Source organism: Scylla paramamosain, chromosome 9 (assembly GCF_035594125.1).
Source record: "Scylla paramamosain isolate STU-SP2022 chromosome 9, ASM3559412v1, whole genome shotgun sequence".
In the NCBI taxonomy this organism is placed as follows: domain Eukaryota; kingdom Metazoa; phylum Arthropoda; class Malacostraca; order Decapoda; family Portunidae; genus Scylla; species Scylla paramamosain.
Window position 1 is genome coordinate 23,150,883 of NC_087159.1, and position 18,504 is coordinate 23,169,386.

The 18,504-nt window shown below is 38.5% G+C and overlaps 1 protein-coding gene across 4 annotated transcripts in view; it reads left to right on the top strand.

The window, feature by feature from the left end:
* LOC135103718 (endoribonuclease LACTB2-like) overlaps positions 1–18,504 on the top strand; it is a 92,243-nt gene that overhangs the window by 27,829 nt on the left and 45,910 nt on the right. For 3 of the 4 annotated variants that reach the window (XR_010270180.1, XM_064010348.1, XM_064010349.1), the window contains exons 2-3: positions 939–1,099; positions 2,897–3,017. Coding sequence is in view for 3 of the 4 variants with exons in the window: in XM_064010348.1 (XP_063866418.1) it covers positions 939–1,099; positions 2,897–3,017 (282 nt within the window). In the remaining variant the exon portion in view is untranslated. Of the gene's footprint in view, positions 1–938; positions 1,100–1,342; positions 2,311–2,599; positions 2,671–2,896; positions 3,018–18,504 lie in introns of those variants that run through there. The other variant, XM_064010350.1, reaches the window with a different exon arrangement.

The following is an 18,504-nucleotide window of genomic DNA, read 5'->3' on the forward strand; positions in this document are numbered from 1 at the left end:
AGATAGCCATCACAGGAGTTTTCAGTCCAGAGAAATTTACTAAAATCTTTAATTGCATCAATGCTTCAGTCCCAGAAATTGTATAAGTACAGCAAGAATATGTGTAAGTACAAGTACAAAAAAAAAGAGTACTTGGGATTTGTGACCTGGTTTCCTTCTCATCCTCTATCTTGTTTTAGTTTTACTTCTTTTACTATTTTATTCTTAGATGATAACATAATTTTTCTGCTATGAGAATGGAAAGGTAAGAATACAAAAAGTTTTTTTTAAGAGTTTCCATGAATGTTTTCCAGTGGTGAAAAACAAAAGATGACTTTTTCTTGCATTTCTTGCATACTTTTCTCATCCATAACACACCACACCATATCACTCTTTCCAATTTCTTCCACATATTGTAATTTCCATTCATGCTGTCAATTACTTCAAAGTCTTTAATGTGAGACTAGTATTTTTACATTATATGACAATTAATTTTAAATTTTTTGTTTTCTCCATTCTCTTCTCAGCTGCACTCATGTCATTAGTATGAATCTAGGCCATTGTTATCCAAAAAAATTTTCTACATACCAGTGGTGAGATGGAGGTCCCTAACTGCCCATAGTCATGTTGCTCTTTACCAAATCAGAACCATTAGCATCTGAACACATGACACGGGCCATTAAATTGTCAGTTAAAAGCTAGGTGTAATATACACTCATTCAAAATTAGAAAAAAAAAAAAAAAGGATAGAGAAGAGATTACTATGAAAAGGCAAAGATAAATTTGGAATTGCTAGAAGCACAATACAGATTGGAGCTCTACCACCTTCCTGAAACCATGGTTGATACTTCATGTCCACTCAGATTTAACATATATTTTATTGATATTTTTACAAAAATGTGCTCATACTGCTCTAGAAAACACAAGAAGCATTATATTCAAGGATAAATGTTTTGCAGACGTGTGCTGTTGGACGTAGGGGAGGCAAGAAATGCTGAGTACATCACATCCCTAGAGACTGTCCTGCAGCAGCAGGACACCACCATAGACCAGATAGTCATCTCTCATTGGCACCATGACCACATTGGAGGCCTAAGTGATGTCCTGAAGTGTCTGCATGGTAGTGAATTTTTAAGTTTGTTAACCTAATGAAGTTCTTTTTTTTTTCAACAGTTATTCATTAGACATTGATATTGCATAATTTTTCATTAATATATATATATATATATATATATATATATATATATATATATATATATATATATATATATATATATATATATATATATATATATATATATATATATATATATATGTACAGTAATCCCTTGACTATTGTGGGTGTTACATCCCAAAACCCCCCACACTAAATGAAAATTCACAAAGTAGAGACAGGGCTGTGTTCTGTAGTGTGACTCAGGCAGCCCAGGCAACCCGGGTCGCCCAGATCACCTGAGTTGCCCAACTGAATGGTTTTGGGCACCTCCCATGATACTGTAAACAAATTATCAATGTTGCCATGGAAACAGCCACATCCTACCCAACTCAGTAACAGTAAACATATGGGTAGTGCTTTTCCACTTGGTGATTTTTATTACAGAGTACTTGCTGTCTTTGGTGATGAGAATATTGGTGAAGATCTGTTACTAATATCATTCATTACTCATCCCATTTCCTTTATTTTCATTCTTTTATATATTTAGAACTCAATACTTTACTTACTAGTGCATGTCATTTCATGTATGTGGACTGTATTGTAGTCATCTGCAATAAATGAGCGAGTATAGCACTGATATAAGTATGGCTGGGTGGCTATTTTTGTTGTGACGTCATCACAGCACAGAGTGCACCACCTCTTCACTTATAAACCTTTTCTACACTCTTAAACACTTTTTAAACTCAAACTTCTTTTAGACAGCCTTATGTATAAAAAAAAATGTAAATTTAGTACACTCACCTGCGAAGATACTACAGTTTGATTGATGATGATGATGACAGTATGTGTGATCCTTTGTTTACTCATCTACATATTTTCTTTTAATGTATTTCAATCAGTGTGTTCTACAGTACAGTGCTGTACTGTATTTTTATTTTTATTTATTAATTTATTAATTTTTAGGCCAGAAAATGCTTATTTTGTTAGAGATAAATAAAATCTGAAAAGTATAAATACCTATCGGCTGCAGAAACCAGAGATATATTGAAAAGTCTGCATTATAAATTTACATATTTGATGGCTCATAAGGCGCACCTTTTCTCCAAAAAAAGTCTCAGGAAATGAGCCTGCGTCCTATGGGACCAAGGTTCCTGACACTGAGGCAGTGGTTTATGGTAAGTCATTATTATTATTATACATATACATACATTGTTCTTGAACACATAAAATGTTGGTAACATCAATACCTATTTACCTACAAAGTTTTAACACTTTACTCCAAATAATTTAGGTAGAGTTCCTCCAGTGTCATTTACCCCCTTAAAAAAGATAAAAATGAGACATTTGCACTTAAAGTTTGCATAAAAAGTCACTCTCAACACACATATCCACTATATTCTTACCATTTTCATTCTTTGTAGGGTACATCATATTTCAGTTTTTTTTCCTTCTGCATCTTCATAGATAACTGACACTAGCACTTCCTATGCAGTGGTCTCTTGGAAGGATAATGCCAACAATCAACAACTTTATGAGTATGTAGAAACTTTTTTTTTTTTTTTTCAGAAACATACATTGATAAATTCTACCTAATCATTTTTAGTGATAGTGTAACTGCTTGAATATTAGGAATTCAGAACTTCCCTTAAGAGGTCATCACTTTTAGCTGTTTCCTAACTCCAGTAATTATTATAGGTAATTTTTTTTATTTGTGTCACATCAAAATTCTTTACAAGGTCAATTAGAACTCTATGTTTACAGAGCCAGTAAGTGTGTACAAGATTCCAAGACTTGAAAAAGAAGATGAGCCCATGCCTCATTTGATATCCTACATCCCTCTCAAACACCAAGATGAAATCAAGACACAAGGAGCTACTCTCAGGCAAGTTGGTGCTAGTATCTGTCTCTACCCTGATGGTCTTTATGTAGTCACGAAGTAGTAATATACAGATTGTTTGATATAGGTAACACTATATGACAAAGTGATTTGGTTCATATTTTGACATTAGGTAGGTGTCTCTTACTAGCATACTATTATTTAATTTACATTCTGGAAGGGGTGCTGGTAATTTCTCATTCCGCATAATAAAAGAATAGAGCCACAAAAGAAATCCTGTCCTTTGTTTTGTGGTGACCCCACACCACAGTATATATTGCAATGTCAAGGAAGAAGAAAAAGACAGAAAACAAAATAAGGAAGAAGAAAGAAGATGGAAGAGAAGAAAAAATGGAGAAGATGAATGAAGTAGGAAGAATAACAAGCAGTCATACTACCCAAGAAAGGGAAGGTAATTAGCGCTTGATATCGAGGGAGCCGAGAAAACACAAACATGGACACAGGATCCATGCATTCCACAACAGGAAGACAGTCATAAAACCTGGGAAGACAGCCTGGGTCAAAGAGGGATTAATGGTAATGATATTAGGGACAAGGCAGAGAAAGGATTTGAAAGGGAAAGTAGGTCAGGAGGCATGAGGGTTGGCCAGGAAGGACAAGTCAGCCTAAAGAAAAATACCCACGCCCACTCAAACTCCGCCTCCAGACTGTCCCTACCCTCTGACTGGCAACTGTATCAAGTACCACGCCTGTGGGCGGATCACATGCATAAATGAGCATTGTGAATGGTAGATATGAAAAATGCTACAAAAATAAAGATAAATTTCTGAGGGAGATAGGCAGTCCCAAACAATTATATACTATACCATGTAACAGTGGAATAATTCAGTAGTGGAGAGTAGCAAAGAGTAGCAGATAGAGAGCCAGAGGTTCTAGAGGTTCTGACCAAAGAGGGGCTGAGATGGATGGAATAACTGAAAAGTAAGTGGAGCTTGAAAGCACAATGCAGTCTATAAATAAATTTTCTCGTTAAAGGAGGAGTAGGATGTTTAAATGATGTTTTATATTTGGTATGACAGGTTTGTATGGTGTACAAAGGTTTACTCAGTTATGGAATGTTTTTAGTAACTGATGTGATGCTGATATCATGTGTGTTTTTCTAACTGAACATTAATTGTGCTGATTGAATATTTGTTGTGTTTATGCATTTGATATTGTCTGTGTTTTTATGGTGATTGCAATGATCAGTGAATATGTTGAAGAGATAAAGTGACTCCTAATAACTTTGAATGATTTGAATATGAATGGGAGTGAAAAATTTTGACTTGTAAGAAATATAAATAATTAGTAGCTATTAATTAAAATATGAAAATGTTTGTGAGTTTTCCAATAGCCTTTATATACCAATTCCTTGCAACATCTCAGACCACAACAATTTATCTGATACATTTAGAAGAATATTCTGTTGTGTGAAGGAAGCCACTATGTTATGAGACAATGCTCCAATGTTGGTTTCTCATGGCAGATATTTAAATGTAGATTGAAAATCTAATGCAGTAAGGTATGTGGCAATGCATGGTCATTATAACATACAACTACAATAACGCACTGAGATTTTATTAAATATTTAATCAGAATAATGAACCAAAACTGGCATAATGAATTCACCACTCATGCAAGCACTGGAATTTTAATAAAAAGTTAATCAGAATAACAGACCAAAATTAGCAAGACATACTTGCCATTCATGCGAGCACTGATATTTTAATAGAAATTTGATTAGAATAACAAACTAAAACTCACAAGACTAACTTAGCAGCTGTGCAAGCTGCTACTCATCTATCCACCTTTTTCCTTTCCTCTCCTTTCTTTCATCTTGTCTCAAACCTCCTTCTCTGTTACCTCCCCTTCCCTTATCTGTTAGAGATAAGAGACAAGAAAGTGAAACCTCTCTCTCTCTCTCTCTCTCTCTCTCTCTCTCTCTCTCTCTCTCTCTCTCTCTCTCTCTCTCTCTCTCTCTCTCTCTCTCTCTCTCTCTCTCTCTCTCTCTCTCTCTCTCTCTCTCTCTCTCTCTCTCTCTCATTTTATGTCATTTTCACTTCATCCTTTCTCACTCTTTCTCACTCTCATATATGTAATTCCATTTTCATTCTCAGGCAACCACATTCTATTTAGCAATCCTTAGGATTGTTCTTACTTTCACAGAAAGAGACTTTCTCCACTTTCAGTGCCACAAAATCGGTTTCCTTTGTAAACACAGATTGAAAACTCTCATTCATTAGTTCACTCATCTCCTCAGTAGATTCATAAATTCTTCCTTCTCTTTTTAACTTGCTTATGTCATCCCAATATTTCATTTTTTTTTTTTTTCCATTCATGTATCTGTAGAAGTGTTTGGGCTCTTCCTTGCATTTTCTTACTATGTCACTTTCAAAAATTTCTTTCTTCTTCTCTTCTTGTTATACAGCATTCATTCCTTGCCTTTTTCTATTCTTCCCTAGTATTTCTGTTCAGTTTCCTCATAATTTTCCTCCATACCCTGTCCTTTCTTTTTTTTTTTTTTTTTGCTTCTACACACCTGGCATTATATCATTCATGTTTCCCAATTTTCATTTTATAATTTGGCACAAACTGTTGCACTCCCTCTTTATACTGGTTCAAAAATCCCTCTTATTTTCATGCACTGCTTTACCTTCAAATAGCTCTTTCCACTTGATTTTTCCATAAAATTTATTAAGCTTTGCAAAGTTTACCTTAGCATAATTCTGTCTCTCATTTCAAAATTGTTCATTCCTGTGCAACACTTTTTCCTCTTGTAGTACTATTTCTATTGTCACATGATTACTTCTTCCCATTGGACTTAAACAATGTATTCTTGGTCTACTTTCTGGGGTTTTCATAAACACTAACTCCAACTGTGATAGTTCTTCTCCTCTGCATCTTTTAAGTTCATTCACCCACTGTCTCATTGTATTCACCATCATGGTATGCATAAGTTCTTCATTCCACGACCAGACATTTTCTTTTACCATGTGTGTGTGTGTGTGTGTGTGTGTGTGTGTGTGTGTGTGTGTGTGTGTGTGTGTGTGTGTGTGTGTGTGTGTGTGTGTGTGTGTGTGTGTGTGTGTGTTTGCCTAGTTGTATTGTACAGGCTACATCACCTATAAGGCAAGGTGCTCTCTCTCTCTCTCTCTCTCTCTCTCTCTCTCTCTCTCTCTCTCTCTCTCTCTCTCTCTCTCTCTCTCTCTCTCTCTCTCTCTCTCATAGTATCAAGCATTACAATGTTTGCAGAACATATACTTTTTTTTTTTTTTTTTTGTACCAGGACATTGATTATTCAGGACATGCTGTCACCAGAGAAATATACAAGTGGCTTCACAATAGGATGTTGAGTAATATCAGAATGGCTTTTATCTACATGGACATGGATATGATGAAAAAAATCATTACAACCATGATATGCCCCAAGTTGGAATATGCTGCAGTTGTATGGTCTCTACATAGGAAGAAGAATATAAGGAAACTGGAAATAATTCTGAGGGCAGCAATGAAGATGGTACCAGAATTAAAGGAAAGGGCTTGCCAAGAGCAACTGAAAGAAATGAGGTTAACAACATTGGAAGAAAAAAGAGAAAGGGGAGACTTGATAACAATGTACAAATTAATAAACTGTATGGAAAATGTAGACAGACAAGTTTTGGAGATGCATGTGGATGAGGGAACAATATGTATGAGAGGACATTCAAAAAAAGATTAAGAAGAGTAAATGTCTCAGTGACACTGAGAAATATAGTTTCCCTTGTTGAAGCACTGATCTCTGTAATGGTTTAAATGAGGAGGTGGTCACAGCTGCTAGTGTGAACAAATTTAAAGTGAAACTGGATGACTGTAGATATGGAGACAGGACAAATGAGCTTTAGCTTGGACCCTTTACACTACAACTAAATAAATACAACTATACTCTTTTTACTCTCGGAAAAACATTCAGGCATTGGCCGAGATCCATTAGCTACTATGCCATATAACATAATTCCTCTTTAATATATCAATTCCTTTTACTTTCTTATTGAAACTCAAGTATTAGGTATGGATTATCAAGCTTATCAAACCATTCAGTGCTATGAATGGTTCAGGTTTTAAGATAACACTACGTAACATGATTTTTGTCTTTGACAAGCAAGTGTTATTTTCCAACTCTTTTCATTGCAAAACGATAGAAAATGTCCATTATTCCTGTCAAACTTTGCTTTTGTGGCTTTTAGAGTGATTTTTTGTTAAAATAGCTGAATTTCACCATTTTCACCATTTTTGGACAGAAAACAGAAAACATAAGTTAAAATGACACAAAAATTTATTTTAAAACTTCTGAAACTAATTTTTAGGATTAAAAATGAACAGTTTTCTTGATTTACATGAATACAACAAATCATTTTCACTTATGAGCCCCCAAAGGTAGTTTCCCATTATGTTTTCATTGAAGGATCCTTGACATCTCTGTTCATAGTTCATTATATCTTGGTGGAAGCACTCTCCTTGTTCCTCTAAATATGCTTCTAAATTCTCCTTGAAGTTGTCAAGGTGAGCATCTAGCATATGGACCTTCAAGGACATTCTGCAGCCCATCTCACCAAAGCTTTTCACTAAAGCTCCAACCAGTTCCATATAGTTGTCAGCCTTGTTGTTGCCAAGAAAGCTCTGTACTACAGCAGTGAAACACTCCCAAGCTTTTTTTTTCCTTTTCTGTGAAATTCTGAGCACTCCATAATTTTTCTTACTTGTGGTCCAATGAAGGAAAAAGCTTTCACCTTTGCCTCTGAAAGCTTAGGAAAGAAGTCTTGAAGATATTTTAAGGTACCAGATTCCTTATCAAGAGTTGTAACAAACTGTTTCATGAGACCCAGTTTGATGTGTAGTGGAGGAAACAAAACCGTTTGAGGATTTACCAATGGCTCATGTTTGATATTATGTGCATTTCACCTCTTGTGATGCATCTTCTTAGGCAGCCAAAGCAGAAATGATTGGTGGTCTGCAAGTCCCTACTTTTAAATTGTCAAGCAGTACTCTAAAATATTTTTAGTCTATCTAGAATGTGTCAGAATGTTCTCAATTTTTCTAGAATATTCTGAATCATTCTAGAAAATTCTTGTAGATTCTAGAAAATTCTTGATACTTCTACATATTTCTTTTGTATTCTAGAAAGTTATAGAATATCCTGGAAAATAGTGGTGGCTCAGCCTCTCAGGGGTCACTCCAGGATGGAAACAACTCCCAAGTCCTCGCTTGTTCTCCAAACCTGAGGGAAAAAAAAATTATTAACAATATGAATAAGTATTTTTTAGAGGAGAAAGCTAATAGAGGTCCTATCAATGCACCCTACAAAGCAATAGCTTGAACAGCTAAAAACCACTAATGTGAGTGAGACAACAGTGTGACGAATCTGCTCTGCCCTCGATGATTATGCGACACAATTACCACGAACAAATAAATTACAGAAAAATTATTCACACAATATCATACAATACTAAGAGAGAGAGAGTGGGAGGATTGCCTTTCCTTTCCACCAAGGTGTTAAACTGATAACTGGTCCTGTAGAGACATGGCAATGCAGCTCTTGAAGAATTCTCCTGCTCAGCCAATGCCCAGACATTCTTCCACCAGTAAAGAGTCGATAGTGTTATGACACCCCCACGACCTGATCCTTTGAGCAAGCATCATACAATGATTATCTTAATGTTACTCAGGGTAAAGACACCAGTGGCTGTACTTATTACTGTTACTTTATTGTACCACCGGTCTTCACCAAAAGTTACCTTTCATGGGTTTTGATCGAACAAGAGACGTGAATTTGGTATCACAATCATACCTTGCTTCACACCTACTGAGACAACTAGACAGGCAGCTTATTAACCTACACTCCAGCTCACAGTATGCAAAGAAATATACACAATCTTAATCTCAGAGAGATTAGAGAAAGTTAAGAAAGATGTCAGAATAAATGTACCATATAAACTGGGAGAGAGACTGACCATGTCTGCCCGATGTGACCGCCAGAGGTGAACTACTTTTCAAAACACAATGCAAAAGCAGACAAGGTGAATGCCATTTTTTCTCTGCTATCCTATTGGTTTCGACTTGGTGAACTTGGATCATGCAAATGCATACTCAACCCTATTGGCTCCCACTCCTGTAGTGTGAGGTTAGTCCACTGGCCATCCCTAACATTGTCCGGCAGGACAAGACAGATCATGTGAGAGCACATTTAAAGCCTATTGGTATGCACTCCTGGGAGGTGTCTTTGGGAATGTGGGGAGTGTGCATACTTCCCTCATATCCACCCCTCTAGCCTCCAGGAATAGCAAATAATTAACCATAGCCCTCACATTGTCCATCTGAGAAAATACCAGAAGGGATTAGCAGGACTACACCGAGGCCTCAGATATCTCACAACGGACAGAGAGAAAATAAAGTAGAGAAAATGAAAAAAACAGGAGAGAAAAGAAAAAAAATAATACACACATATAAAAATAAGATAACATATATATAATTATATTGTTATGACAACAGTTCCCAGCCCTATCACAAATTGCTGTACCTGGACTAGCTTCCCTGAACCACCTCCTACATGGACTCAGTGCAGGGCTCAAATACAGGTGTAAAGGGCCCCTTGTGACTCCTGCACCCTTTTCACAACTGGTCGTCACACCAGGTCACATTTATGAGGTCGTCAGTCTGTTTTACCCACTTATAGACAAGGGAATTACTCTATCAACACTTAACACCCACATCTGCAAAAGGATCGACATCCACCTCTAGGGAGAAACACTTATAACAAGCAATAACACATATATGGTTGAGGTATAAAGCCCTGTTGGACAATCGCCCTCAGTAACAAATCCTCCCACTGTCCAACCATGTGTTATATCTCTCGCTGAGTAGTGTTGTTTACTACCTTCTGGACGGCAGGCCTTGTCAGGGCCTGAGGAGAAGGTAAAGTTCACTACACAGCTTTTCACTCAAGTCCACCGTGGCTGAGCAGCATCAGCCAACAGTAGCATTTAACACAAGCTCACTAACAAGGGAAACAACTACTGACAAGTGTCCATGAACACACAGGAGGGTAATTCACCACTCACTGTACAAGATCTCAGCCCACACACACACACACACACACATGCAACCAAGGAGTCACTTCCCTGGGTATGGACTGTGTTATACATAACTACACTCCCTGGCAAGCTTCTATGGAGACTCCTATACTACATAAGTAGCCTGAGGCATATGGCCAGTAATGACTTACTTATCCCCTTAAAGCAACTGACCCAACTTACTGTAATCCTACCTCAGTCTCCGCCAGATATTATTACCCATCTCAATGTGTCTGTCCCATCTAAGTGCTGGGTAGTGACTGTGTGAAAGCACACCAAAACTCTCCCACTCTCCTTCTACGGGGGGGAGGGGTGGCATACATACATACATACATGCATATATACATACACCCACTCTCTTGCTGCACTGCACCCTGTGCTGGCTTATATGAATAAAACTTTAAACTTCTAAAAATTCTAATAATCAAACTAGGGGGCTAGATGAATACTGATTACTTTACTGCCAAGAGCAACTCTTCTACTAAATACTGGGTGAGACTTAAATTGAACGGACAGTGAAAAATAAGGAAATTTACATGGGAAATATGACTGCATGGATAAATAACATACTGGAAGCTTCAGGCTGGGTAGGCTACATGTCAGAGATGCGTCCAAGTCTCATCTCCAGCCTGTCGGTCTTCTCAACTCTCTCTCTCTCCCCTTTCCTCATTCTTCTTCTCTCATTCGTCCTTACTTCTTTCTTCATTTTATATTGTGTTATCTTGCTGTACACAACAGTATAAATATATATATATATATATATATATATATATATATATATATATATATATATATATATATATATATATATATATATATATATATATATATATATATATATGATAGTGTGGGAAGGCCATGACACTAGGTAAATACACACACACACACACACACACACACACACACACACACACACACACACAATCAAATCTAAAACAGTAGTTTGTTGACTGAATTAAACAGTACAGCAGCAAAAATGAGTGTTAGAAAGAAGCTCCATGAAAAGGCAGCACCCAGTTTGTTTATGGCTGATGATGATGATGATGAAAAGCTTTATTGGGTTTAGCCCTGAAGAAAAATCTCTTGTAGATAAAATTACATATAGAAGCATGTTAATGCTGGGAAATATATTGGATGATATGAATGTAAGGCTGAAGGAATTGGAATTGAAGAATAGTGCTGTGATAGTGGAAAACCAGGATTTAAAGAAGAGGTATGCTGAGTTTGAAAAGAAATTTTGTGACCTGCAAGCAAAGGTGGAAAATAATGAGGAGAAAGTCAAAGCCAGTGAGGAGACAGTCAGGGTTCTGCATGAAAACAAGGCTGAGCTTGGAAAGGTTCATGAATTAAAATGTGTTGAATTCAAGATCATGGAAGAACAAGTAAAAGAAGAAGCAGTGGCCAAAACTGTGCTTAAAGTAATTAAACCCTTCACGCCCAGGAGGTTGACAGCCACCCATGCGTCTCATACCACCCACCCCAAGAAATATTTAAGAAATATGCATGTAAATGCTAGAAAAGTGTTATTAATCCACTATTTCCACTTAAAAATGAGCAATATGGGATAAACATATACAGTGATATATTATAACGTATAAGAAATAATAATGGCAATGGTAATGTTTCCACTTTAGCCCATGTACTTTTTTCTTTGTTGGATTTTCATCAAAATCAACATCAGCTCTCTCATTAGCCCATGAACACAATTTAGAAATCACATAGCCATCTATAAAATGATCAAAAGCATCTCCAGGAGTATGGAAAGTAAGGGCTGGAATAGCCTGGAGCCCTTGGGCAGCACCATCGGTGAAACCGGGCGGTGCGCGCGACTGTGCGTCAGCAAAGATGTCGACAAGAAATTGCCACCCACTGTCTTCAACTGGATCAACATTCTGCCATAATTTACTATCACTAAGCTCCAGTTCACTGTCACTACTCTCATCTTCACCCTCACTTTCTGGCACATATGATGTATCAGAGTCTGAATCACCCCTGTCCAACATGGCTGTAAATTCCTAAAAACTACCACAAAATGTAGCAAAAATAAGTTTCCAATAATGGCAAGGCAATGAGAAGACATTAAAGTACGTCCTTTTGTATCGATCACCTTAGGCAAACTGGGCATAGAGAGGCACTTCCGGCCAGTAATATTCTATGATGGATAGTCACGCCACATATAAGTAAATTGATTGGCTGATGGGCGTGGCTTATTTTTATTCCCAGCAGTAGACTATACCAGGCTCATAGACTGCCTGCAGGATGAAAAACCACTCCGCAATATGTACAGGTATCGCATGACGTATATGTATACGTCATGGTGTTTGGTACAGAGCATGTCCGTGACGTAAAGGTGTACATCATGGGTGTGAAGGGGTTAAGGAGAAGGAGGACTTTGTAAGGGATGCAGTTGAAAGGAAAAATGTGTGTAATTACTTTTGGATTAAAGGACAGAGTGACATTAAAGAAGCAGGAGAGGAAGAAACAGCAAAGGAAGACTGCTGAGAAATTAGTTGGAAAGATGCAAGAGGGAGGAAGTAAGTGGGATGAAGAAATTGAGAAGATGCACAGAATTGGTAAATATGTGGAAGGACACCACACATTAAAGATAAGATTCAGGTTGCAAACTGCAGCAGGAGAAGTGTTGGTCAGAACATGGAAACTGCCAAGAATAGATCAATACAAGAATGTTTGGGTGAAACGAGACATGAGTGAACTGAGAGAGCTAAGATAAACAATCCAAGTGTGTGCAGATCTCTGAGAGGGGCAGTTGAGGGTATGTGGCCAGGAGGTACCCTTGATCTTCAGAGGCAACACTCAGAGCGAGGGGAGTGAGCAGCAGAGCTACAAGACTTGCCAAGTAGCTGGAGGGACACACTGTCGGCACGCGAGAGAGGACTCCCACCTGACCACCTCCGCCATCCTGCCATCCTGGGAGGAATCTTGCTTCAGGGCCAAGGAGGATGTGGAAGTAGCTGTGAGGGCATTCCCCCTGCACCTGGAGATTATGTGTTATAGTTTACTTGTATTTCGTGCATTTATGTTATGTGTATTTTCTTATGTAATGTAATTTGTAATTTGCTTGTTATCTTTTGTTATGTTGGGTTTAGCTAGTTTGTGCAATAGTTGGGATGACTGTGTTTGTAGGGAGTAGGGTTACATATGTGCCCATGTATGTATGTTTGTGTGTGTGTGTGTGTGTGTGTGTGTGTGTGTGTAATAATAATAATAATAATAAACGGTTTATTATTTAGGCAGTTAACAAACTGAAAATGTACAGAGGGGGTGGGGAAATACTTAACATTAATCCTAAAGGTAAGTCTAATCTAGAAGGGACTATTGATTGATGGCTCGCACCATGGTGGGAATCACACTGAATCTGTACCGGTCCGTGCGCGGTGCATGTTAGGGGCGTTATCTTGTTGTGGTGTCTGGTGGCACGGACCGGGCAAGGCGTGTCAGGCAGCAGCATGTTTCTGAGACGTGGATGATGCAGTAGTCCCCTTCCAAACTTCTCCAGAGCCTCTCAGTGTCTGGTGGATAGTCTGGACAGACTCAGGGTGGTCAGGGCTTCTTCATAGGTGGTGTAGGCAGGGCCAAGGATGATCCTGCACGCCCTTTTCTGCACACTCTCTAGCTGTAGCTGTTGAGTGTGTGTGAAGGAGGAGGACCACACTGGGGAGGCATACATGAGTTTGGGGAGGATGAAGGTCAGGTACACCCCCCTTAACTCATCTGTCGGCATCCCCAGCAACCTGAGTCTGCGCAGCATGTGTGTGTGTGTGTGTGTGTGTGTGTCTGTCTGTCTGTATGTGTGTGCTGGCACAAGCAATAGAACAGTGCAGGGTTGGTGGGAAGAGAGAACGGGAGCCCAAAGTGGCAGGTGGTGACGTCAAGATGCTCTGTGCCAGTCAGATTTGGACGGCAAGAGACAACGGATCTGTGGTGTGCATCCCCCTTGCTTGTCTTCACTTTGTTCACACCGTGTTGTTGAGAGTACCTTCTCACCCAGCTGGGGACTTGTGTGCCAGGACACCAAGCTTGTGGTGTTGTTATGGCATGCAAGAGATAGTCAGGTACTGTAAAACTGTGTATGTGCAGCATAGTGAATAAACCCTGTGTCTCATGAGACCTGGTGTCTTTCTCCGGCCCCCATGTATTGGTAACTGCTGTGAGAGACCTCTGCAAGGCTGGACAGGACATTTCCCTTGTGAGCAGGCTGTAGGGACCCAGTGAAAATCCTTTCCCCAGGCTTCTGTGTGGCTTGGGAAGGTAGGTGTGTGCAAGTGCTCTTCCCTCTCCCCTCTCCCTGGTCTTCTGTGCCCACATCTGATCTGGTGTGGTGTGTGGTCCAACCAGGAGCCATGTGGAAGTGAGTTATGGGAGACAAGAAAGGGGGTTTTGCAACAATATGTATATTATGTGTGAAAAAAAAAATATTATATAAAAAGAATTCAACTCCAGGAAATTTAAAAGCCGGGGGATGTGGTCAGTGACTACATTAACCCTACAGTCAGCTCATTAGTACACTTGTGATGAGATGCTTGGGTGTTGACTGTGTTGTGTTTGAGGCCAGTGGATTAATGAGGCGTGGGAATACTGGCCAACACAATCACTTTAAAGATGAAGCTACATATTTATATTGAAAATCAATAAACTTATATGATAATGATAATGTAGTAGTAGTAGTAGTAGTAGTATGTAGTGCCATGCAATCTTCCTCTTTTCTATTTTTCTCAATAACTTTGTATCATATACAAATAAGCTTATGTAGCTGGTTATTTCTTATGGCACATCATTGATGTACACAGCAAACATTACCAGTGCCAACACAGATCCCTGTAGAACCCCACTTAAAACTTTCTTCCAGGCTGACCTTTGATCCTTAATTACTGTTATCTATCTACCTTCCAAGAAGTCTTCTATCCAGCCCTTCTCACAATCCTCCAAAAATCTTCACCTTCTATAACAACCTTTTATGTGGTACTTTGTCAAATGCTTTTTTGAGGTCCAAATATATAAAGTCTGCCCAACCATCTCTCTCCTGTACAGTGTTTATAACTCTTAAAATAGAAACTCAACATATTTATAGTATGTGATCTTCCTCCTCAAAAACCAAATTGTCTGTTTGTCAACACATTGTTTTCTTTCAAATGCTTGATCCACTTGTCTTTTATAACTCTTTTGCATATCTTAAGCCATTACACTTGTTAATGACACTGGTCTGTAGTTTGAAGGGTCTTCCTTATTTCCTCCCTTGAAACTCAGCATTATATCTGCTCTTTTCCTTTTCTTTGGGACCCTTCCCTCTTTTAATAAATGTATTATGACTCTGTGGATCTTTTCAACCAACTGGTGACTACACTCCTTTAAAATCCAACTTGATACTCCGTCTGAGCCTGTTGCCTTCTCTATATCTTGTTTCTCCATTATCTTCACTTCCTGAACAGTAACATTTATTTCACTCAACCCTGTGTCAACCATCTCCACATCCTTCTGCCCCTGAAAACCATTCTCTCATGTAAAAACTTTCTGGAAACTGTTATTCATCACTTGTGCTATCATTCCTGCCTCTTTATATACCACTCCATCAACTTGTAGTCTATTTATCCCAACTATGTTCTATAGCTTCCTATTCACATATCGGTAAGATAATTTTTGTGGGTCTTTACATTTGTCTGTGATGTTCTTTTCATAATTTCTTTTCTCCTCCCTGCATATTGATATATATTTATTACTCTTTTCCACATATTTCTTCCACTGGTCACTTTTATTTCTCCTTTATCTACTCCATGCTCTTTCTCTTTCCATTCTTGCCTCCACACATCTTCTATTAAACCAGTCATTTACTCGAAATCCTTTTGCAGATGTCTTTGGCACGTACCTCTCTATTCCTTTAAGCAAACTGTTCCACTTTTCTTTCACCCTCTTTGGTTCATCAAATTTACTCCAGCCAATCTCCTCAAAGTATTTCCTCAATTCAGTGAAATTTGTTTTACCATAATTCTGTCTGCCTTTTCTATAGTCCTCTTTCCTTCCTTCTTCCATTTTGTCTTCTATACCAAACTCATGTAAAATGTGGTCACTCTTCCCTATCAGGATCTGTAGTTGAGGTCTTCACTAATTTCTGGTACTTTTTGTAAACAATAAATCCAATCTTGAGGGTTCTTCATTTGTTCTGAATCTGATATTTTCCTTCATCCATTATGTTAGAACATTATCCATTGCTAATTTCAGCAACCTATTTCTCCATGGCAGTTCACTTCCTTCCATCAACCAGTCCTCCCAACTCATCTCCTTACAGCTGAAATCCCCCATCAAGACTACATTGTGACTCTTTGCAATCAAACTTTCCATATATTCACTTGTAACCATTAATATTTTTTCCAATTCCCAGTACTCTATGATTTCATTTTTGGTGGAACATATACTGACAGTCTCTCCTCTTTCCCCCTTTCCTCAAGACCTCTGCACTGTCTTTACTGTATGTCACCTCGTCAACTAGGTTCTTCACTAACATCACTACTCCACCGCCTTGTTTACTTTTTCTATTTCTCTTCCATATATTGTATCTTCCACCACCTAAGTTGAGATTCTTGAATGTATCACTTAATTTGGTTTCTGCGATCCACATAATATCTGGTTTGTGTTCTAAATAATTATTTAACTCCGAAAGCCCCTCTCTTGTCTCTTACAATTCACTTCCACGTGGCTCCTGGCCAGACCTCACACTGTACCAGCCTCAGCCATGGTCACAGAAGACCAGGGAGAAGGGGAGAGGGAGCACTCACACACACCTATCTTCCCAAGCCACACAGAGGCTTGGGGAAAGGGTTTCACTGGGTCCCTGCAGCCTGCTCACAAAGGAAAACACCCTGTCCAGCCTGGCGGAGGTCTCTCATGGCAGTCACCAACACATGGGGGGCAGGAGAGAGAGAGAGACTAGGTAAACAACTAGGTAAATACACACACATACACACACACACACACACACACACACACACACACACACACACACACACACACACACACACACAGGAGCACATCTGCAACAATATGATATTAATTAATTATAAGGTTTCATCTATACCATGCCTTATGAAAACCCATTATTTCCCAAGACTCTTTATAAATTCTAAATGTAGCTGCACCAACGGGTCTTTTCTACCTATTAGGTGATCTGTTTTATTGATCATGCCCCTTATCATAGGATCAAGGAAAAGTAATGCTCTCTCCAACATTTATTGATGAAGTAGCCATGACCATAAGAACTGCAAACAAATTTTCAGTCTGTTTTTCATAAAATAACACACTGGTATAAAAATATTCAACATATCACTTTTTTTTTTTTTTTTAATGTATGAAGAGCACCAGACAAAGGCAACAAATTCTTCAAGAAAAAAAAAAGGTCCACTGAGGTACTGGTACCCAAACAGAGTCAAAAATGGTCATAAAAAATTAAAGGATAAGTGTCTTCAAACCTCCCACTTGAAAGAGTTCAAGTAATAGGAAGGAGGAAATACAGAAGCAGGCAAGGAGTTCCAGAATTTACCAGAGAAAGGGATAAATGATCGAGAATACTGGTTGATTCTTGCTTTAAAGAGGTGGACAAAATAGATGGCGAGAGAAGAAAGAAATTTTTGCACAGTGCAGCCACAGGAGGAAGGGATGCATGCAGTTAGCATAAAAACAGTAGTAGAAGATAGCAGGAGATGCAACATTGTGGCTAGAAGACAGACAGGCAGTTAGAGGAGAGAAGTTGATAAGATGAAAAGCTTTTGATTCCACCCTGTCTTAAACAATGGTATGAGTGGAATCCCCTAAAACATGTGAAGCATACTCAATACATGGACAAATAAGGCCCCTCTACAGAGTTAGCAGCTGGGGGGTATGTGAAAAACTGGTGGAGACGATTCAGGACACCTAACTTCATAGAAGCTGTTTTAGCTAGAGATGAGATGTGAAGTTTCCAGTTTAGATTTTAAGTAAAGGATAAACCAAGGATGTGCACTGTAGAAGAGGAGAACATTTGAGTGTCATTAAAGAAGAAGGGATAGTTATCTGAAAGGTTGTGTTGAGTTGATAGATGGAGGAATTGAATTTTTGAGGCATTGAACAATACTAAGTTTGCTCTCCCCCAGTCAGAAATTTCAGAGAAATCAGAAGTCAGGCATTTTGCGACTTCCCGCATGAGCTGTTTTATTTCCTGAAGGGTTGGATGTCTACGAAAAGATGTGGAAAAGTGGAGGGTTAAGGCCAGCGAGGGCATGGAAAACATCGAATGGATAGGACAAGAAGTTTGGTTTAGAAGATCATTGATGAATAATAGAAAGAGAGTGGACGACAGGACAGAACCCTGAGGAACACCATTGTTAATAGACTTAGGAGAA